Below are 24,020 nucleotides of genomic sequence, written 5' to 3'. Positions count from 1 at the left end.
CCTTATAAAGTAAAATACATGTTTTTATCGTACATTTTGCTGTAGTAGCTATTTTTTAATCCGCATTTTTTAATGTTAGCTTTCATTTTAATCATTACTTTTACAAGATAAATACACATATTTATGTAATCTTTTATTTTAGTAGTTATTTTTATAATATAAATACATATTTTTATGTTATATTTCATTTTATTTGTTATTTTTACAAGATAAATACACATTTTTATGTAATCTTTCATTTTGGTAGTTGTTTTTATAAGATAAATAAACATGCTGTTATCTTTTAATTTAACGTTATTTTTATCATATAAATACACATTTTTATGTTATCTTTCATTTAAGTGGTTATTTTTATAATATACATAGACATATAGTATGTTATCTTTCACTTTATTAATTATTCTTAGCCATAAAAGGTCGCCTAACGATCTCGTGATCGTACATGACTTTTCATTAAATGATATTTTCACTGGACTGAGATTACTAAACTGATCAGTGACTCAAATGTTTAAAAGGGTGCGTCCATGTCCTCAGAGACTCATGAACTATGAGGAGGAGGAGGAAACCCCAGTAAACTGCAGGCCTATGCGACCGCATCCAGACGCTTACGCAATCAATACGAAAACAGAGAGCGAAGCTGGAGTTTACGGGGACAGTGAACGCAGCACGGCAGCAGCAGGAATGCAGAGCGGCGAGTCTGCAGCAGAGATCTCACTTATGATGATAAAGAGTTTACTTTCTAAGAATGTCGGAGAAAACACTGATCTGCATACACTGCCTCTCACCCAGTGTATGCTGGGACACGCCGCAGCCACCTCCCACTTATACCCAGAGACAAGTGGTGGTGGAGGAGAAAAAGCACTTAACTGTGTCCAAAATCTGCGAGAAGTTTTGTGAAAAAGTCGGTAAAAACAGATTTTAGCCAATTTAAAGCTGCAGTACGTAACTTTTTGAAAACATTGAAGTTGTTATTATTCTGCCCCTAAATCTTCGTTAACAGAAAGGATAAAGCGTTATTTGTTTGCTGCGTCTGAAAAACAGGCAAAACTATCAGCCCTCTCACTGAGGGAGCATTTGTGTGTATACAGCAGCAGAGCAGGAGTGGACAGGGACAAGAAGTGGGTTTTTTTGAGCAGCGAATTTAGTTTAGTCAACTTTTGGTAAAATCTTCTTTGTAAAAAAAAAAAAAAAAAACTTATCGGAAATCGTAAATGTTTTACGTTGATTTAAGTTTTGATTAGCAAACAATGTTTCATTCCAAAAGACTAGCATCATTACAGCGTAGCAGCAAACAATGGCTTCAGTTTTTATGCAACCAAGTAAAGTTTATTTATATAACACTTTTCACCAATAAAAAGGTTCTGTATGATCATAATAAAATACTACCTTAATAATAACAATAATGTATGTAAGTTTATCTGAAATATATTACATTTTCTGCTTGAAATTTTTTGTTAGCTCTCTGCACCGAATCCACAGCCACAGGTTCACGTCTGAAACATGCGTCACGTGACCATTCAGGTGTAAACAGGAAGTGTCCGCGACATCCCTTTACACAAGTTTTATTTTCAGGTCTGTCCAAAACGAGCTAAAACTCCTAAAAAAAATGAAGCCTCAGTTTCTGGTTTTGTCTACACTGAAACGTCACGCTGCAGTTTTCAAAATAAAAGTCTCAGTTTCTGGTTTTGTCTACACTGAAAAGTCACGCTGCAGTTTTCAAAATAAAAGTCTCAGTTTCTGGTTTTGTCTACACTGAAACGTCACGCTGCAGTTTTTAAAATAAAAGTCTCAGTTTTCTATTCATCCGCAGAGTAAACAAAACCCCTGTTTATTCACAGTAAAACATAAGACAAGCGTTTTGAAAATAAGTTTCTCAAATTGTGACCACATGGACCCCCACTTCTTCTTCTCTGTTTTCAGTCAAATTAACTCCTGCCCTGTTAGCGCTCGTCTCACTTAACTAGCTCACTGTTGCCGTTGCCTCCGGGCGACACAAGATCTAAACACTGATATACTGACAAACACAGAGACGGAGGGGCTGATAGACTTAATCAACACTGGGTGAACTCGTTTGGATGCAAAACCGACACTTGTTTACATTTAAACGTTGCGTCCAAGCTCGCATTTCACTTCACTTTCGACCACAAAACGACGACGAGAGAGCACTGATGAACATTTACCTCATCAATGATGCATAATCTCAGCCACCCCACACAAGGGATGCACATTTAATCTGAAATATTAATTTTATTAGCCATTCGTCCGCCCTTGAGTAAATCTGCAGCAACGACTTAACAAAAACGGTCTATACCAAACCCCATAGAGAAAATTGTAGATTCTACACCACAGGCGCTGTTGGTCCACCCCTGCCTCCGTCAGTCAATGCTAAATGTCTTATTTTGTGATTTCTGCATTCACAATTCTTCATTCTGAATCAACAAAGTGACAAACGTACAAAACAAACCAGCATTAAGACCAGGAGCTTCTACGTCTGCTTGTGATAAAAACGCTGATTTTCTCTATGGACTTGATGGACTTGGGGAGGGAGAGCAGACTGATTACACATTTCACTCTCTGGTCAGAAAATTATTATTTAACGGTGAGATAAAGCAGCAAAAATTATGATTAAAGACGTCACAGAGTCAAGCAGGTGCAGGAGTACGTCTGCTGAGTGCTGAGGATTTATCACGTGATTTCTGGTAATAAGAGGAAATTTGGACTCTGCAGAGACACGTCCTGACGCTGTTTCCTCAGCCTGACGTCACCCTCTGTGTGTGTGTGTGTGTGTGTATGTGTGTGTGTGGTGTGTGTGTGTGTGTGTGTGTGTGTGTGTGTGTGTGTGTGTGTGTGTGTGTGTGTGTGTGTGTGTGTGTGTGTGTGTGTCAACAGGTCTAACACCTGAGAAAAGGACCAATCAGACGAGCCGGCAGCTGAATGTGAATGAAGTCACGTGACTTTCAGGAAAACCCTGTAATCAAACACTTTCTGTAGGTGAGCCGGGACCTTACAAATATAGAAATGCGTACACACAGTTCTGTGTAACACACACACAGTGTGGAGTGTGAAGATAAGAGTGTTTATGAAGCCTTAAAGGTACAGTTCACATCATTATGTCCAACACAAACAACAACAGAACCATGACTCTAAACGCTGTAATACATATGCCGGGCCTGTACGTGGCGCTGTGACACCAAAGTCCAGAGAGACATTTGGACAAAAATTGTCTTTATTTCTTTTTTTTTTTAAATTTCCCCCACAAAAAAACTATGAATTTTCACAACAAAGTGTCTTCCTTTAAATCTGAAACAGACAGCAGGACGGAAAGACTGTCTTACTGTGGACATAGAGACAGCAGGACAGACATGTTTTACTGTGGACAATGGACAACAGGACGGACAGACTGTCTTACTGTGGACATAGAGACAGCAGGACGAACAGACTGTCTTACTGTGGCCATAGAGACAGCAGGACAGACAAGTCTTACTGTGGACATAGAGAAAGCAGGACAGACATGTCTTACTGCGGACATAGAGAAAGCAGGACAGACATGTCTTACTGTGGAAATGGGACAGCAGGACGGACAGACTGTCTTACTGTGGACATAGAGACAGCAGGATGGACAGACCTGTCTTACTGTGGACATAGAGACAGCAGGACGGACAGACTATCTTACTGTGGACATAGAGACAGCAGGACGGACAGACTATCTTACTGTGGACATAGAGACAGCAGGACGGACAGACTGTCTTACTGTGGACATAGAGACAGCAGGACAGACATGTCTTACTGTGGACATAGAGACAGCAGGACAGACATGTCTTACTGTGGACATAGAGACAGCAGTTGAGAGACAGACTGTCTTACCGTGGACAGACAGACGAGCAGCTGCTGTTGGGAGATTTAGACCTCCGGACACCTTCCAGCGACAGCAGGTTCCATTATCGGACACGCGTTTACTCCTTCTCCCCGCAGCGCCACTCGCGGCCTCGATGATTTTTTTTATATATATATATATAATACAAAAAATACAAAAACAAACAACGACAACAAAAAACGTCTCGTGCGTGTCCCTCTGTCGAAGCGTCCACGCGACGTGTCCTCCTCGCGTCTACTGCGTCAGTGTGGTCGCGTGACAGACAGTGGAGGTTGCCCACCGCGCTAAATCAAGAGTCGGGGGAGACGGGTTCCATTATCGGACCGTGCGCTATACCTGATGCCGATGTTACTTACGGTTTTTATGCGCGCATTTATTTTGACACACAACGGGTTTTTTATCAGTAACAACAGCGCAACAAAGTGATTTGATCCGTATTTAGGTTATAACTCATGCTGGATGTGCAGTGCACCTCCTCCTCCGTGTGTCGTGCTCCCCTCAGCGAGCACTGACGCTCGGAGATGTCGGCGAGAAAAACGAACGAAGCGGGCGGAGGCGTGTCCGATAATGGGCGCTCCAGTGGTTCCCGTTAAACGGTCCGTCTGTTGTTGCTAACGCTCCCCGGTGTTAGCTAGCTAACCGGGAGTAGGTGAGGACGGGGGGTGCGGCGCGGCTGACAGACGTGTCCGTACCGGGACACAGACAAACGGTGTCGGTGTGAGCAGGTGAGTCGTTACCTTGTCGTGACTGCTGCTCTTTCCCGCTGAACACTGCGACGACCATGTTTAGGTCATTCTGTCACATGTGACGTCCATGTTTGCTCCGCGGAGCCGCAGCCTGCCCAGTGTCAAGTGACGAGCGACAACAGCGGCCACTTCCGCCTTGGACCTTCAAGATAAAAGCCCCACCGCGGAGGAAGTCCGGAAGAGAGATTTTTTCTTTTATCTGTGTTGGAGCTAGGAACGTTACGTTACGTTATTCTGTTAAAAACGTGAGTTGTGACATTTTGCATTTTATTTTATTACATGTAAGTAGGGCTGCGCGATACATTTTCTCAACTTTTCCTATTTCAAATTTTTCTTTTTACGAAAGCGCATTGCATTCATTTGGAAAAATAAAATAATTATTATTTTCTGAGTCTTTAATTTTTTGAGTAATTATTTTCTCTTTTTCGGGGTCATTCTTTTTCTGTTTTTCTGAGTAATTTTTTTTAGCTTATAGCTAATCTGTAGTTTATTCAGTTTTCAGTATATATGTTAGCGCATTGCATTCGCTTGAAAAAACAACAACATTTGGTTTGTTTTTCAGATTATTTTTGTTTTCTGGATTAAGTTTCTTTCTGAATTATCGAGAATTCTCGCAAGAACCTCCAAATGCTCTCTAAACCAACTATGGAAAAAAATTACTCAGAAAAACAGAAATAATTACTCAACAAACCAATTTTTTTTTCAGGTGAATGCAATGCGCTTCCGTAATTTTTTTTAAATACTGCCAGTACATATGTACTGAAAACTGAATAAACTACAGATAAGCTATATAAGAGCTAATAAGCCAATATAAGAACAAACACATGCACTTATTTACATTCTTCCATTTTTAGAGGCAGTGAAGTGTAAACATTGTATTAACATAATAAATCAAAATAACATGTCAACATTTAAAAAAAAAAAAACTTTCATTAAGCACCTGAAATCCAACTTTTTTAATTACGATAGAAGCTTATAGCGACAAAACGTCCACGCTAGATGGTATGCTTTTATTTTGATACTATTACACCTCATTTCCTGGAGTGATTGTGTTGAGTGCAGCTGCAGCTGTCACAGAGAAACGGACTCATTACCATTTTGTGGGGGTTTAAACTGCTGAGGGATGATGCCTGGTGATGATAATAATGATGTTTTAACTCATAGTGTGAGGTTCTATCTCATCTTTATTCACTTTCATTTTGCCTTTTTTCCAAGTGGAAACTGAAGTTTTCCCTCTTTCTCACTCCCCCCCACACTAAACTCCATAGAGAAAATCATGATTTTTAGCTTGAGTGGACACATAAGTGCTGGTCTACGGCTGCTTAATTTTGACGTAAAATCTGCGATTTTCTCAATGGAATTCAGTTAATGGGAGGAAAAGTGACACAAAACTTCAGTTTCTTGTTGGTAAACAAATTAAAACAAACAAAGTGCTGCAGTTCCAGGTTTCACTTGTTTATTTTCTGGAAAATAATGTGAAGATACAGTTTCTTTAAAAATGTCTCCTGAGAGATTCGTATGTACAACGCTCTACGTTCCCTCAACGCTGTTTGACAAGGTTCAAAATAAAAACATTACAAAGCAAGAGACCGCAGGGGGCGCTACAAACAAACAAACAAAATAAAACAATAAAATTAATAATGTGAGAGCAATTAATATTATACATCAATACAAAATATGAAAAAAAATGAAATATGGCCTTTAACTGATCCCTAAACGGCACACACACACTCATACCACCTCGCTGGTCAACAGCTCCCCCTACTGGCAGAGTCTGGGAACTCACAATAGGTTTATTGCATAACAACGGCAAGATGACACGCACGCACACGCACGCACACACACACGCGCACACACGATGAAAAAGTGAATTCTGGGATGAATTTTCATTAATACGTTTCTTCTCGGTGACAGGTTTTCAAATAAAAAGACATCAAAAAATCAAATAAAGTAAATTAAAGACGGGACATCGGCTCATTTTGAATGAAGCGACTCGTTAAAGGTCTGTTACGCGACTTTGTGACTCACACGCGTCAGTGAAAACAAAGATTTGCAGCCAAAGTGAAGCAGTTCTTTTGTTTTGCTTCTTTTTCCGACCGAGTGACAACAAACGAACGCGACACAACAACTGAAAACGTTTCCTCTGACTTCGACATCACTTCCTGAGAACCTGCGCCTGCAGTGGCTTCAACTGACCTGCGGGGGCCGCCACTGCTACCGTCTTGACCACACCTTCTCAAACACTCTGACGCTCTGACCTTCAATTATTATTTTTTTAAAACTGTAATCCTGAGTTTCTGCTCGGTAACGTTTTTACAATTTACAGGAAGTGACATCACTGACAGCTGCAGGACATTTTCGTTACGTTAAAAAAATAAAATCTGAAAAACTATATTATTTTTTTTTTATATATTGGGGGTGAAGTTTTAACTTTGATTAAATAATTTAATGTTATTTATTTATCTGTAATCTTTAATTTTGCTTCATCTCTTTTTTAATTTTTTAAATAAATAAATGTTAGCATCATTTCTGAATCTAAATGTTTCCTGTTTTTTTTTCGTACTAATAAATGAGAAATATTTCAAATATTTCTTTATATTTTCTTCATAAAACTTAAGGATACATTTCCGCAGCAGCTTCAAACATCCGAGGCAGAAATAAAGTCTCAGTAACGCGTTTTTCACTTTTCTAATAAAACAAAATAAAGCATCTTTCTCAGGCTAAATCCTCTCTACTCTGTTATTAATATTTTTTTTTTTTTTAAATCGCACCCCTATTGCTTCAGTGACGACCACAGAGCACCTAAAACGTCGTGACTCGGGATGGGACAAAAATTACGATTTTATCGTAGATCGTGACACAGTTACTTTGATTGTGGTTCATTTCAATTTTCTGGGGATAAAACAAAGACTTTTGCGATTCATTTAGAAGAGCCACTAGGGGGAGCAACCTGCATCTTTCCAATTTTTTCCATAGAAAAAAAAGCAAAATTTATCGTAAAACTATCGCAACGATACAGTGGACCGATATTATTCTGGACAGGATAATCACAATTTTTTGCTAACATTTAAACGTTAGATCATCCGTTTTTATTTATTACTTCGTATTAGTGAACATTTGAAAGATTACCAAAACTATAATTTAACTTTTACCGTTATCGCGAGAATATCGTGAATCGCCGTTACTCTGTCCCCTGTCTAGCTGCAACTTTTACAATCCGCCGTGAACAAGAAGCTGTTGAAACTTTTTTTTTGCTTCCTGTTTACGAACACGTGAAATCTAAAATGGTACGGCGCTGAAATGCTAACCTGGACGCAGACCCCGTTTTTGACATTGGATGGAGCCTAATCCAGGCTGCTGGATTGTCGTTTATATGGATACAGATATAAGACGACGGATTACTGTGGATTTAAAAAAAATAAAAAATAAAAAAAAATCTTCCATTTCAGATTTGTAGAAAATTTGTTTGATTAAACATTCATCAACGACTTGAGTCAAGATTCTCAGGCCGGGACCCAGACTTGGACTCGGACTACAGGGACTTTGACTCAGGCTAAGAACTCAGACTGGGACCAGGGACCAGCTGGAGAACTGGTCTAAACGGGGACTTGGACTTGACCCTCTTGCGGTTTGCATCTAATTTAACTTAGACCTCTCAGTGAGTCGTTTTCTCCACGTTTCCATGGTTACAATCATGCGACACAACTTCCCCGCCTGCTCACCACTTTTTCTTTGCATTTTATGTCAACATTTGCATATTTTTGTCTTTGTAAAGTTGCGTAGTTTGATGCCGTCGCTCAGTCAAAAACACATTTGTTTTTTAAAACTTAAAAATAAAAATTAAACTTAAATCCGCGGCTGAGCTGTGATTGGTTGAAGACGACCGTGTTTGTGAGTCATAAACAACTTTTTTTTTTCAGTAACGTTTTTTTTTCTGCTTGTTTTACGTTAAAAAAAGGAAAAAAGACGCCCGATGTGATCACAGTGTTGTTTTTAAAGCTGCTCTGATGACATCGTGTCACGTGACATCTTTTCTAAGTCGGGTCTGATTTGTGAGGACAAAAAAAAATATCGCAGATTCTTCCAGGCCACTGTTGTGTGTGTCATCACACACACACACACACACACACACATATATATACATATTTATCTTAAATATATAAATCTATATTCTATAATCATGGCTGACTTCCTGTCAAAGTGGCGGTTAAAGCAGAGGACGCCGCAGCGTCGGCCTTTCTCACATAAAATGGCAGTTGGGTCGGGGGGGGGGGAGTTGAAGTCGTCCAAACCAATCTTCTTTCCCGTGTAACGCGACGGCCAACATGGCCGCCGGGGGGTGGAGCGACGTAAACACACACACACACACACACACAGAGTTTAGTTCCTGACAAAAGTCCATGTCAGTCTTTTGCATTTTTTTGTTTGTTTTTTTACGCGTGAGTGCATTTCCGTTAACATGACTCGACTCATACAAGCTAATGCCGACAAAAAGAACGAGAGAAAGAGAAGCGACCTTTTTTTCAAGCATTTGCTAGAGCGTTTTTTTCAGTTTAAGTGCCTTCGATGGATAAGCTCCGCCTCCATCAGTAAAATCCGCCGCTGAAACCTTGGCGTCCGTTTCTCCAGAGACTTCGTCAGCAAAACAAAGAGAAAGATTCGTCGGGGGGGGGGGGGTCACTTTAACCGGTCGGTTCGGAAAGAGTCCTCCACGGCCGGGTCAGCGAGCATCAGGTCACCTTCAAGCATATCCAGAGCGAGGTGGTCCATCCTGAGCGGGTCATCCAGCGAGAAGGGGTCCATCTCGAAGCCCGGGACGTGGGACAGAGCGCTGGCGATCTCTTTGGACAGGCCGGGCGGTGAGTCTCCTGCAGCGACAGTCAAAAGTTACAAACAAACGCCACCAGAGACTTGGACTGGGACTGTGTTCAAACGGGACGTGACGCAAATGTGTTGCCCGACAAATTTGCCTTGTTTCAGGTCGATCATCACCGCAGGACTGCATGAAACTGCCGGGAATTTGTAAAGTAGTTGTTTTCAGTGTAAATGAATTGTTAGAATCAGTTCATTAAAACTATTGGTTCAGTTCTTCCGCCTGACGTCAGTCACTGCACTGAAATACAGCGGCAGGGTTTGTGATGCTAGCAGTGCCGTCGCTAAATACACCAGGCTCCTCTGTCAAATACGGAGATTTTAGACACTTCCCCTGGTAATTGTTGGAGATTAACTTTTAACGATTAAGTTAAAACGCTAACGCACGTTAGTGCATGACGCGTTTCTATGACGACTGAACGGAAAAAGACGAGCGTGACATCATGTTGACGTGACTCCAGATTGTTAAAATGAGCCACAGGCACCGGAGTCCAGGTGGCGTTTACCAGTTAGCGGCGTTAGCTCCTTTAGCGGCAGTTAGCGTGCTTACAGGTGAACTGGAACGGTCTGTTTATTAATGAAAAGAGCAGCGTTGCAAATAGCCAGCGTACATGTGTACTGCGCATCTTTTTCTGCTCAGTCGTAAACGCGGCATGCGTTAACGTGCGCTAACGTGAGTTAACGTCATTTATCGCCACTAATCGCTGTTAACCACAGTTAACACATTTATGTGCCCAACACTACTTTTTAACCGATCTACAGTGCGCCATTGTTCACCAAACGTTGAGTTTCTCTGAATGACGTCACGTATTTGCTAGCGTTCCAGACTCCGCAAACCGCATTCCGAGCTGTACAACACTTTATCTCTTGAAAAAAAAAAAGTTTCACAACAACATACGGAGACGTACACAGTGCGGCGAGTTCCGCCATTAGCTTCGGGAGCTAGTTAACGTTTGGAGTTAACGGTGAAAATGAAATGCCTGTGATTGGTTGAAGACGAGGTGTTTCCGAGTCATCAACTTTTGTTTTTCAGTCCCAATTTTTTTTTGCTTGTTTAACATAAAAAAAAAAATAAAAAATATGTGCAACTGGTAAAAAGAAACGTAGAAGAAAGACAAATCGCGTTGGGTGTGCACAGAGTACAGGATATGGAGGAGGAAGACAGCGCCGTCACTGACCTGTGAGGATGATGTTGGGGACGTTGTGTCGTCCGTCGCCGCTATAGTTCTGGTTCTGGTTTTGGTTGTTGAGGAGCTGCTGGTCGCCGTGGCCCTGCAGGCCCATGGTGCCCTGGGTGTTGGAGGGGAAGTGGCTCTTGTCGGCATTGCCGCAGCTCATGCCGCCGTGGTTCAGAGACAAACCATCGCCCTGGTTCTCTGCTGTGAACTGGGGAATGAGACAAGGACAGGAATGTTCAAAACTGGACTGAACCCAACAAAAGCTTTTCCTTTCTCTGACATTTTTTTAAAAAGTCAGAAAGAAATGTCTTCATCCACATGAAAGCGCTGTAGTACATATGCCAGGCCTGTGCGTGGCACTGCAACACTGCTACACCATAACCACAGAGAAGACATTCAGTATAGAGTGAAAAAGTGATCTTTTTGGGTCAGTGAATTAACGTCTTCTTCACGGTTGCCCCCGGGACCGGGGGCAGCGTCAGACGCAGCGACAAAAGCGTCATAAAACCATATCTAACTTGAACAAACACAGACATGCTGCTCACCCACAGAAAGGTCAGAAACTCAGCTAAAAGCTCATATAAATCATTTTTATGTTCACGGAACACAGTTAAAACACCGATTGATCAAACAGCAGGAGCGGAAAAAAACCGTCACAGCGCACATTGAAAAGCGGCACCGGAGAGTCAGCGTGATTATGTAAACAAGAAAAACATGTGTCGGCTGGACAGCGGAGAATCTACAGATTCCAACGATACCATTTTTATCACTCTACGACCAAGATTCACGGATCCAGCCCCAAAATAAGAGCAAAACAACAACTGACTTCCAAGAAATACAACCAGAAATGTTGTCTTACCTTTGCTGTTTATCAACAAGTTATTTCCACCGTCCATCATTATATCATTTCCATCATTACAGAGAGACATTAGATCGTTCTGATTAGAGAAGTGCGAATGTCCGCCCAAATGCGCCATATGCATTTATGTCCTTTTGACTCGCTAATGAAGTGATTCACACGCATTTGGAGACCGGGGTCTGATTCTACCGGTTTAGAGGTTTATAACAAGCTGTCTATCATCCTAATTGACCAAGGTAAGCCAGAGCTATGGCGCTGCGTAACTGAAGACGCCGCCTAGCCACAGAGTTGTTATTACGCACCGGAAGGAAGCATCGATTTACATCGAATTATCATACTTTGCCGTTTGTTAAAACGAGTTATTTCCACAAAAAAATACTTCTAATGAAGAACTACACTTCCCAGCATGCTTTGGGAAAAAATCCCGGTCTAATTGATCTTTACAGAGCGAAATTAGATTGTTCTGATTAGAGAAAGGCGAATGTCCGCACAAATGCGTCATATGCATTTATGTCCTTTTGACTCGCTAATGAAGTGATTCACACGCATTTGGAGACTGAGGGTCTGATTCTACCGGTTTAGAGGTTTAAAACGAGCTGTCAATCACCCTAATTGACCAAGGTAAGCCAGAGCTATGGTGCTGCGTAACTGAAGATGCTGCAGAGTCACAGAGTTGTTATTACGCACCACACAGGGAGCATCGATTTACGGCGAGTTATTATACTTTTTTTTTTTTTTTTTCAAAACAAGTTCTTTTTAGATCTGTAGTGACATGTAAATAAAATTAAATGGGTTTTTGATAATTTGGTACCTAAGAAATCTCAAATGGCACAGATGGTGCCAAGCTGTGCCGAAAGAGAGAACGCCAAGACATCTCTTTAATAAAACCTCTGTAATTTCACTCTGCTTCATTTCAGCAGCATCAGACTTTGCACAGCTCATGTCCACACGTTGTTACATGACCTCCATGTGTTTTTAAGCTCCTACTGCATATTTTAAAGGTGATATTTGCTTTAAAATGCAATATCTTTTAGGCGAGAGAAAAAAATCCTTCAGTTATGCTGTGTTCCATGTACATTTACTCTGACACAGTGACATCTACAGTGAAACTTACACCTCTGGTAGAATCTCACAAGTGTTATCTTCATTTTGATACCAAGATAATCCACATAGAGCTTGTAACTGCAGAGGTTTACTCTATTTAGTTTGGGCATGTCATTTTTCGAGCAGGGACTCCAAAAAGAGGGTCAGGGAAGAAGTGGTTAATGTAAGATTTAATAACAATATTTTGGAACACTGTGAACAGATTTGAACATAAATAACTAAATAACCAAAGATTTCTCTCTTTTCTGTAACAAAATAATACTGTTGAAAAATACAAAGTAAATGATCAATGAGACTGGGATTTGTCCCCAAGCATGCTGGGAAGTGTAGTTCTTCATGAGAAGCAGTTTTGTTCCAGTGAAAATAACTTGATTTGATAAACAGCAAAGGTAAGACAACATTTCCGCTTGTATTTCTTGAAAGTCAGTTGTTGTTTTGCTCTTATTTTGGGGCTGGATCCGTGAATCGTGTTTGTCGAGTGATAAAAATGGTACCGTTAGAATCTGTGAATTCTCCGCTGTTTACATAATCACGCTGGCGCTCCGGTGCCGCTTTTCAATGCGTGCGCTGTAACAGGTTTTTTCCGCTCCTGCGGGTTTGATCCATTGGTGTTTTAACTGTGTTTGGTGAACATAAGAATTGTTTATATGAGCTTTTAGCTGAGTTTCTGACCTTTCTGTGGGTATGCAGCATGTCTGAGGTTTGTTAAAGTTAGACATGGTTTTATGACGCTTTTGTCGCTGTGTCTGACGCTGCCCCCGGTAGCGGGGACATCAGTAAAGAAGAGATTAACGCGATTAAAAAACATAACGCGTTAATGATGACTGTAATTAATTAATCACAATTAACGCGATAATTTGACACCCCTAAAAAAAATACGTTTGGTAGCACTAACAGCTCATATCATGTGGCTGACTGGAAAAATAACTGGGAGTTAGAAAGGGCGTTTCGCGATTCTGTTTTTCTCACGCCACGAGACAGGTTCGTGGCTCTGAGTATCGAGATTTCGATTTCGATACGCATATCGTTACAGCCCTAACACATACACATACATATATGTATATATAAACATAAGTGTCGCTGTTACCTGCTGGTTGTTGGATTTACTGGAGAGCTGCAGACTCAGGTACGGCTCGTCGAGCAGAGAGCTGAACAAGGCATCCTGGAGGGAAATAAAAAGAAAAGAAGAGAGTTTTTCTATTTGAGCAAGAAGGAAGCAGCAAATAAACAAAATATATTAAAACAAGATATCTGATTGTTTTAGCTTCTTAAATGTGAATAATTTCTTTGTTTCTTTGCTCCACATAACAAAGAAATTATTAAAACTGAATCATTTTGGTTTGTGAACAAAACAAGACATTCAAGAACATTGTCATTTTCAGGTTTGACAAACACTGATCAAAGTTTTCTGCCATTTTCTGATAATTTAATCGAGAAAATAATTGTTAGTTGCAGCTCTAATTTCTAATAATGATATCACCAAAAGTTTCACAACACAGGACATTTGTTGAGTGCCATTATACACAATATGTATATGAAGTCAAAAGTATGAACTGTCCCTTTAACGTCTAATTCAATCCCCCACAGTGACGTCTACAAACCAAATGTCTTATCTCTGGCTCCGAGTGACTTTATTGACTTATTTGTTTATTCTCCGACTTCCAGAATCAGGAAAGGGAATTTAAAAAAGTAAATTAGCTCATAAAAAAAAGAAGTGGCAGCCTCGGGGACTTCACGTCAATGGAGCTCCTCGAGGAAACGGGAAAAGACAAACATCGGGAGTAAAAAAAAACACGGCGACAACGTGGGCGGTTAAATAAATGGACGGATTATTTGCTTCTGTTACACAACAGAGTGACAACGCTGAGCATGACCAGATTAATAATAATGATTCAATCACACAAATCTAATAAGACGACGAGTGCAAACAAACAGGCTGAAGGGTTTTTCAGTCAATAAAGGCTGTTTTTCCTCCTTCACAAGGTTTGTAATCTTTCCAGCTTTGAAACATTTGCGTTATCCGATCCGAGTCCTTTCAAATTGAAGGTTTATTTTAACGTTTCTGAGAAAGAAACACACATTTTAGACGCTAAACAAAAGATGCACATCATGAAATCTACACCTGCTTTTAAGTCTACGACGATATCTTAAGAACAACGATGCCTTCTGGTTTCTTATCATTAGACAGCATAGTTTGTAAACAAGCACCAAACCCCATAGAGAAAATCTGTGTTTCTATTTCATCCTTACTGACCGCCAGAGGCGGTGCTTTAGCACTGAATGTCTATATCTCACGCATGAGCAGGTCGAGTGTTTATACCAACAAAGTCACCCATGACCCCTGATGATGCCGGCTAGCCTATATCTTCCGGTGACATCAGAGGATCTGTTCCTTTTCATCTTCTCGCTTTCGCAGGTAGACACATGTCAGCAAAATTCTAGCTGAACTAAAAGCGTCCATTGCCGCTCCGTCGCTGGTAGCCTTGTGACAATCTGTCGGAGCTGCAAGCTGCTTGACTTCCAAGCTGCGACGAGCGGAGACGGGAGGTTCGTCGCGGTTCGCAGTGAACAACCCGAAATAGAAGTTGGATCAGCCAACGCTACAACTGGCTGAGTATACCAGGCGTCTTTCGCCTCCTTTGAGAATATGTCTTCGCTGTAAAATTAAGTCGGTGAAGGCGTTGTGCTCGCTCTCTCCCGACATTTCTGTGTTTAGTTACGGGCGCTAGCGGTTAGCATTGCCTGCTCGACCTAGCGTCTGTGTAATCGTACCCGTTTTTGTTGCGGTCATATGTTGGTGAAGAAAGTGTACTCGCTCCCTCTCCCCACATCTGTACTTCTCCTATATCTGTGAGTAATTGTACAACTTGTACCGTTTTTTTATCTGTACTTTTCCATGTTATGAAGACAGCGTGTGCGCTCTCTCTCGACATTGGCGTCTCTAGCTAGCGGTCAGCATTGCTTTAATCGCTTCACCGCCGGTTGTACCCACCTTCGGTTGTACTTTTATATGTCGGTGAAGCCAGCGTACTCGCTCCCTCTCCCGACATCTGTACCTCTGCCATACCTGCAGAGGCTTGACACAGAGTCTGTGTAATTGCTACACAATTGGTTGTACCCGCCTTTCGTTGTAGTTGTATGTTGGTGAAGCCAGTGTACTCGCTCCCTCTCCCGACATCCATACTTATGCTGTATCTATGAGTAACAGTACAACTTGTACTGCCTCTCTCCTTTTTACTGTCATGTGTAGGTGCAGACAGCGTGTGCACTCTCTCTTCGACATTTGTGTTTTTAATTACAGGCACTAGTGTCAGCACTGCTGCTTAATCTAGCGTCTGCGCAATCTGTACATTATACATGTCAGTGAAGCCAGTGTACTCGCTCCCTCTCCTGACATCTGTACTACTGTTATCTGTGAGTAACTGTACAGTGAGTACCGTTTCTCGCTTTGTTTTTTCTTTTCATGTGTTGCTAAAGACAGCGTGTGCGCTCTCTCTCCCGACATTTGGGTTGTTGCGCTAGCGGTCAACATTGCTTGCTTGACCTAGCGTCTGCGTAATTGATACACCGCAGTTTGTACCCACCTCCAGTTGTAGCTTCATATGTCGGTGAAGCCAGCGTACTCGTTCCCTTTCCTGACATCTGTATTTCTGCTATATCCGTAGAGGCTTGACCTAGAGTCTGTGTAATCGGTACACAGCTGGTTGTACCCGGCCCACCTCTCGTTGTGGTTGTATGTTTGTGAAGCCAGTGTACTCGCTCCCTCTTCCAAATTTGTACTTCTGCTGTATCTATGAGTAACTGTACGATGTGTACTGTCTCTCTTTTTTACTCTCCTGTGTCGGTGAAGACAGCGTGTGCGCTCTCTCTCCCGACATTTGTGTTTTTAGTTACAAGCGCTAGTGTCAGCACTGCTTGCTTGACCTTGCGTCTGCGTAATCGGTACATTATACATATGTCGGTGAAGCCAGCGTATTCGCTCCCTCTCCTGACATCTGTACTACAGTTATCTGTGAGTAACTTTACAGTGAGTACCGCTTTTGCTTTGGGTTTTACTGTGTTGATGATGATGATACACCGTTGGCTGTACTCTTCATTCTAGTCCCCTGTAGTTAGCAGACGTGTTCCACTAAGGCTAACTGTATTTGATACCTGTTTGTGAAGGCAGTGTGTTTTCTCCCTTTCCCATCCCAGGTGTATTCTACTACCTCTAGTAACAGCCACATCTTGAGCTGTGTTGCTAGACGGGGATAGTTTGTATTCGGCGCAGCAAGCCGACCTTTTGCTGGTGAAGGCAGTGCTCTCGCTCCCACTCCCAGCATAGGCGGGTGCTGTTGCCCTCCAGTTAGCAGAAGTGTGAAGAGCCCACTAAGGCTAACTGTATTTGTCTGTGCGACACCTGTAAGTGAAGGCAATGCGCTTGCTCCCTCTCCCATCACAGGTGTATGCTACACCTGCTCGGTGGTGACAGTCTGTATTTGGCGCAGCAAGCTGACCTTTGCTGGTGAAGGCAGTGCTCTCCCTCCCGCTCCCAGCATAGGAGGATGCTATTGCCCTCATAGTTAGTGTGAAGAACCACTAATCCTAACTGTATTTGGCTGTGCGACACCTGTTGGTGAAGGCAGTGCTCTCGCTCCCTCTCCCAGCATCTGTTGTTTTTTCCACTCTACAGGCGCCGACTGTCACCATGCTTGGTGACCACTCCTGCACGACCTGTATGGCCTCTCTGCAGCCAGAGGATGGTCATGATAGGTGTCCTCCATGCCTTGGCCTCGAACACTTGAGGTAGGGGTTTTCGGAGGTTTCCGTGCATGAACTGCAGCTTCATGCCCCGGGCAGTACGGGTTGCCGGACTGGCTGAGGTTAAACACCTGCTGGGTCATGTTCCGGAAACGGACCAGTTGACCCCAGGCCAGCGACTGCCTCCAGCACAGCCTAACGGGGGCTGTGTCGGGCTGCAGAGGCTGTGGGCCCCCCCTCCGGGAAGAGGGTCGAGGAGTCTAAACTGGCCTCCAGGGTGGACCAGCTGACTGAGGAGTTAAACTAGATGAAGACCCTCTTCATAGCCGTCCAGTTCTGGGACCGGTGCAGTGGACGCGTTTTTTTCCGCTTCCCCGCTGCCACGTTCGAACCGGAGGAAGAGGTGCTCTCCGTGGCGGCATCAGCCACCGAGTTCACCAACTATGGGGCCAATGTGGTTCCCCAAGATGCTGCCTCGCACACCTCTGGGGTGAGCTCCCGCTCCCCCACTGTTTAGACTCGCCGCCAGTGGCTAGATCAGGTGAGAGTCTGGGGCTGATTATCGGCTTCTTTTTTCCAGCAGCAGCTCAGCTACTGGGCTGCTTTCACCACAGGCCCTTAGGTGATTCCACCTTAACCTCACGGGTACAAATTTCAGTTCCAACACCCCCAACCTACAGCCTGGTCAAGATGACCATTATACGCGACCCGGCAGAAAAAAACCCTGTCACCAGGGGGTTCTACTCAACTTACTTTCTCGTGGAAAAGAAAGACGATGGACTCCGCCCTATCACTCAACTTGAGGGGACTCAACAGGTTCCTGAAGGTCACGAAGTTCCACATGCTCAGTACTGCAGTGGTTCTGCGTACTGGCTTTTACAGGGGAATGGTTTACCTCAATGGACCTGAAGGACGCGTACTCTCACGTCCCCATAGCACCAGGCATTTTCTGCAGCTTGCTCTCAGGGCCGCCATTATCAGTCCTGGGTGCTCACTGCTCTCGTTCGGCCTCTTCCCTTCACCACTGGTGTTTACCAGGTGTGTGGCAACAGCCCTCTCACCCCTGCAGTCGCGGGGCATGAAGATTCCCAGAGTGATTTTCACAATGAGCTGCCTGGTTCCCTCTCAGAGTACACTTTTCTAGGGGGGTGACTCTGGATGCCGTTGCCATGATGGCCTGTCGATCACCTCGGCGTGTGGACGACATCCTCAGCCTCCTTCTCCTCTTCAGAAGGGCCGCTGCTTGCGCTACGCCCAGTATATGCGCCTCTTAAGCAAGCTAACAGCTGCTGCCACTGTGGCTCCCTTAGGTCCGCTGTCAATACACCCCATTCAGAGGTGGCCGAACAGTTTTCCACTTGTATGCCAAGTGGCACCAGCACAGGAAGCTTAAGGCATCACAACGCTGCCTCCTCGGCCTGCTCTGGCCCCACGGAGGGTGAGATTGTTTCTTCTTCAGGGCATGCCCATGGGCTCCATTACATCCCTTCGGGAGACTGTCACATGGATGTATCCCTCACAGCTACGGGCAGTGCACATGGCACTGCAGCTTTTTCTTCAGTTCCTTCAGTAGAGGCATGTGCTAGTACGGTCAGACAATGTCTCAACTGTCTCTCTGACATAATTGTACACACTCTGATGTAGAGGTGGTATTTAATATCTGGGATGTTTTCGGCAGGGCAGAGGTGGATCTCTTTGCCACAGAGGAGTCGACCCATTGCCCCCCTCTGGTTCTCCTTGACAGAGAAGGCCAGCCCTTCTCAGCCGCGAAGATGCTCTCGCCCACGATCGCCCAGAGGCTCTTATCTATGCCTTCCCACAGAGCCGCTGATTCCTCACTACAGAGGGTCCTCCAGCAGGGCCACAACCTGCTACTGGTGGCCCCCTCGTCTGGCCAGGGATGACATGTTTTTCTCTGCTGCACAGGCTCTGCTGCGGCTCATCGCGGCGTCTCCCAGACAGGTTGGATCTCCTGTCTCAGTTAGGGGGCCAGGTCTGGCATCCTGACCCTCATTGCCTCCAGCTCTGGGTCAGCCACTGCAGGGCACGACCTCCGGGCAGTGATTAGACACAGCCCAATGTACCACACTGAAAACTATGGCGTTTTCTACCCAAATGCAGTATGTGAACAGGTGTAAACTGTCTCTGCCTGGTGTTCCGACAGGGGCGAGGACCCCGTCTACTATACAACTACAACAATTCTGTAGTTCCTACAGCCACTCCCGAATGGCGGACAGGAGGGCTTATGTGGCTGTCTTTTCCTCTCGACACACTCAAGTCGAGTTGAGGAGCTACATGCTCTCTCTGTGAGGGACTCATGTCTGAGGTCGAACTCAGACTCAGATGGCTCAGGGGTCACTCTGTGGCCGAATACGGGCTTTTCTTCCTCAGGTTCTGTCATCGTCAAACCTTAATCCTGGCACAGTTTATCCTCCCAGCAGGGGAGGAAAGGTCAGGACGGCTGTGCCCTGTCCTGGCCTTAAGAGTCTATATAACTTCGACCGCGAGCTTGAGACGGTCAGAACAGCTGTTTCTCTACTACGGCGTCCTAATAAAGGCCGTGCTCCCTCCAAAAAGCGACTCTCACACAGAATTATGGACGTCATCACTCAGGTGTACACAAACGGTGGTTATCCCCTACCATCCTGGGGATGTGCCACTCTACTAGGGCTGTCGCTACATCATGGGCGGCTCTGCGTGGCGTGCCCCTGGTGGGCATCACCAGCTACCTTCTCCAGATTCTATAGGGTGAATGTGGCCACCCCCACCCACCGCCTCTACCCTTTACTCTGAGGTACTGGCATTCCTCGTGACTTTGTTGTTATGGGTCATCCAGTGCTAAAGCACTGCCTCTGGCGGTCAGTAAGGATGAAATAGAACGAAAGTTACGTATGTAACTACGGTTCTATGAATCCTGGATGACCGCCAGAGCGTTCTGTCACTCAGAATCCTCGTGGTTTCGCGAGAAGATTCTGCAGGAACAGATCCTCTGATGTCACCGGAAGATATAGGCTAGCCGGCGTCATCAGGGGTCATAGGTGACTTTGTTGGTATAAACACTCAACCTGCGCATGCGCGAGATGGAGACATTCAGTGCTAAAGCACCGCCTCTGGCGGTCATCCAGGATTCATAGAACCATAGTTACATACGTAACTTTCGTTTTAGCTCACAGGAAAACAGGAGCTGCAGGCCCGCTGCTGCCTCGTGTGGTGAGTCACGGCTTCTTAACAAATTCATTTGAACAATAAAGTCACACGTTTAAACTGAGTAACAGAGGCAGCAGTGGATCAACACCTCCTGTGTGCAGTGAAAATCACTGGTTTTCTCTATGGGCTTTGGTGTAGCAGAGTGAGCGGTTTACAAACGTCAGTTTCCTGTTGGAAAAGTCTGTCTAACAGTGAGATAAAGACGTGAACACGTTCTGAAGACATTGTAGATTGTCATACATTGAACTTTGTGTCACAAATTTCTTACTCTCCCACAACAAACCCCATAGAGAAAATCACTGATTTTAGCTTGCAGGGACGCAGGCACTGCTGGACTACTGCTGCCGCGTGTGGTCACTTTGTGTCACTGCGGTCAATCTGAGTGAAGATTTTTTTACTAAAATAAGACATTTGAACTAAGTGATGGAGGCAGTAGTGGATCAACAACTCCTGTGAACTCCTGTGTGCTGTGACTTTAAAATCACTGATTTTTTCTATGGGGTTTGGTGTGGGAGAGTGAGCGTGTTTTAAAAAGTGACATAAACTTTATTTCCCTGTTGGAAAAAGCCGTCTATCAGTGAAGTATGAAGTTTCTAACCAGCTTTGCGTCGTTGATGGAGATTTTACTCACGTTGTAGAGGTCGGTGGCGAGGCTGTGGCTGATCTGCTGGAGCTGCGGGAGGCCGCCGACTCTCTGCTGATAATGATGCTGCTGCTGCTGCTGCTGTTCCACCTGCTGCTGCTCTGCTTCCTGTTTGACGTGACACTGTGACGACATTGAGGAGCTCTGGACACACTGGTCCAGTGCGTTCTCGTTCTTGATCAACGGCGTGTTCGTCATGTTCATCTGCTGAGTCATCTGCTTCTGTTAAACGAGACCATAATCGTGGTGTAAAGTGAAGACAGAAATCTACATATTAAATGAGTGTTTTCCCTAATCTAAAAAGGATAGTGGTTGTGTGAGGACAATAAATGGGAAATAAGATAAAAACTCTCCCACACCAAACCCCATAGAGAAAATCAGTGATTTTAAAACCACAGCTCAGTCGTTGTTGATCCACTGTCGCCTCCATCACTAACTTCTGTGTTATTTTGTGACTTAACGTGTTTGAGATTCTTCATTCAGGTTCATTTAAGTGACACAAAATAACCAAACAAGGCTGCAGAAGAGCAACTTGTGAGCCAATACGAGCTAAAAATTAGAAAATAATTTTCTCCATGGACTTTGGTGCGGCAGCGTGAGCAATTTACTTTTTAACTTCCAATTTTAAAAGTTGGAAACGATGAAGAAAAAGACGCAAAGGCCTCGATTTCATTAGCTGAGTCTTTTGTTTACGTGGCTAAAATCTGTTTTTCTGTTACAGGGTAATCCTGTGGATTATTCGTACCGTTCCAAAGTGCTGCTGCATGTGCTGGTTGCGCAGGTTCTGCAGGTGGAGCTGCTGCATGGACTGTAGCTGCTGCTGCTGATGCTGCTGATGCTGCTGATGCTGCTGATGCTGCTGCTGATGCTGCTGATGCTGCTGCTGATGCTGCTGCTGATGCTGCTGCTGATGCTGCTGCTGATGCTGCTGATGGGCGTTGGGTCGCGTCTGTTGCTGCTGCTGGAGGCGGTGCAGCTGCTGCTGGTGGTGGTGCTGAGCCAGCGCAGGAGGCTGCTGGCCGGGCTGCGAGCCAGGCAGACTGGGGAGAGGCTGGTGCGAGCCTGGCTGGTGCTGGTGGGACTGACTGAGCGGGTACGGAGGAAGCCTCTGGTCCAGAGGCAGTTTGCTGGTGTCCAGGGGGACGCCCTGCGGAGACACGGGGGGGGGGGGGGAATGTGAGGGGAAAACATCATTGACATTTCAGATTGTTTAGCTCCTGTGAAAAAAGAAACATCTAAAAAGCTCTGACATCTTTTTTTTAATAAAACAACTTAGATCAGCCAATTTATTGTATCCTCTGCACAAATCTCATGAGATGTTCACAGTCAAGTCTCACAGGAGCATGAGCTGCGAAGTCCGCAGAATTGTCACCTGAGACATGGAAGCTAAAAAAAAACTGTCAAACAGCTTTTACCAACTGGAAACAGTTGGTAAACGCTGCTCACTCTCCTGCACCAAAGTCCAAAGAGAAAATCTGTGATTTTAGCTCACGGGGGGCAAAGGAGATACTGGTCCACCGCTGCCTCGTGTGTAACATAGTATGTTATCCAACAGGGTACATGCAGGAATCCTGAAGTTCATTTCAATACCTTTTTAAGACTTTTTCAAGACCTTCTCAAGATATTTTAAGACCATTTCGCAACATATTTAACTTAGAAAACAGTTTTAATTTGCAGTTAAATCTATTAGGGATGGGACTTTTTTGTCGACAAATTGATCGACAATCGACACGTGCGCACCTCGAGTAAAAAAAGTCAAAGTGTCACAAACACGTAAAGTTCACAACCACGGAGGTTGAGGAAGCTGTGCACGAAAAGGTGATCCTGCAGGGAGCCTGCTTTCCAGGCTATGCGCATCCAAGCGTGTGTGTGTGTGCGTGCAGTGCGAACGAGGTTGCGCTTAAGTTTAGGACAGGGGTGGGGGACATGACACAAGCGCTACACAAATGAAGACGGCATCTCACCCAGTCAGGATCACTGTACTTCACTCTGGTGGACACCTAACGAGTGCAGGTTCAAAAACCTGAGCCGTCTGGCGAGTGGCGACACACGCGTTCCAGCGGAGAGTCCGCTTTTTTTTGCCCCTCGTATTTATTACCGCTGTTCTGATGGTCAATAATGGACATTACAGCCATGTTTTTAAGCCTAAAATGAAGTAGTACAGTGTAGAATAGTTTAAACCCCCGCATTGCTGCTGTTACTGCTGCTGTAAAACAAAAAAAAAGTAGACAAAAAATTTGACACGTGGACTTCGACAATCGACTCTAAAAATGTGTGAAATTCCCATCCCTAAAATCTATAGAGTACAACCATACAAAGTGATAGTGATGGAAAGAATCTATCCATAAAGCAAGTTGCGTCTGTGTGTCTCTGTCTGTCCGCCTGTGACAGGCATATCTCGCTGACCGTTTGTCAGATTGCCCTAAGACTTTGGATATAGGTTGAGCATGACCCGATGGTGTGCATCCTTGAACCTGTTTCCAAAGGTAAGCTAGCGAGGCTACGATTAGCATTAGTGTAGGGCTAACATAATACAAACAATGGGGAACCTCATTAGGCACAAAGAAAATGTTTTCATTTTCAATTGGCATTAGCGTAGCTAGATGTTGTGACTGTCAGCCACGCTGATGGATCATGAAAATATGAAAATTATCCATTTGCCCTGATGCACTTTGACAGTGAACCAAAAAAAAAAAAGTAGCTCTGAATGACTTGAAATTTTCCATCATAATAGTCGGCATGGCCCCGAACAAGGATCCGTTGAAAGTATTTGCAAACCTCTTAAGGAATAATTTTA

At 44.0% G+C, this 24,020-nt stretch overlaps 2 protein-coding genes across 2 annotated transcripts in view; both read right to left on the bottom strand.

Moving 5' to 3' along the window:
• Nucleotides 1-4,715, bottom strand: part of dennd4b (DENN/MADD domain containing 4B) — a 33,275-nt gene extending 28,560 nt beyond the window's left edge. The window contains exon 1 of the mRNA XM_083899522.1: nucleotides 4,612-4,715. The gene's annotated coding sequence lies outside the window, so the exon portion shown is untranslated. The remainder of the gene's footprint in view (nucleotides 1-4,611) is intronic.
• A 4,333-nt stretch (nucleotides 4,716-9,048) lies between these two features.
• The window catches only part of LOC310933660 (CREB-regulated transcription coactivator 2), a gene marked incomplete at its 5' end in the record, with an annotated part of 50,014 nt that continues 35,042 nt past the window's right edge, over nucleotides 9,049-24,020 (bottom strand). The window contains 5 exons of the mRNA XM_083897195.1: nucleotides 9,049-9,488; nucleotides 10,671-10,878; nucleotides 13,721-13,795; nucleotides 21,212-21,445; nucleotides 21,969-22,370. Coding sequence (XP_083753321.1) covers nucleotides 9,298-9,488; nucleotides 10,671-10,878; nucleotides 13,721-13,795; nucleotides 21,212-21,445; nucleotides 21,969-22,370 — 1,110 coding nt within the window. The 3' untranslated portion in view covers nucleotides 9,049-9,297. The remainder of the gene's footprint in view (nucleotides 9,489-10,670; nucleotides 10,879-13,720; nucleotides 13,796-21,211; nucleotides 21,446-21,968; nucleotides 22,371-24,020) is intronic.

This window comes from Microchirus variegatus (genome assembly GCF_963457635.1).
Source record: "Microchirus variegatus genome assembly, chromosome: 1".
Lineage (NCBI taxonomy): Eukaryota > Metazoa > Chordata > Actinopteri > Pleuronectiformes > Soleidae > Microchirus > Microchirus variegatus.
This window is presented reverse-complemented; position numbering and strand designations above follow the sequence as displayed.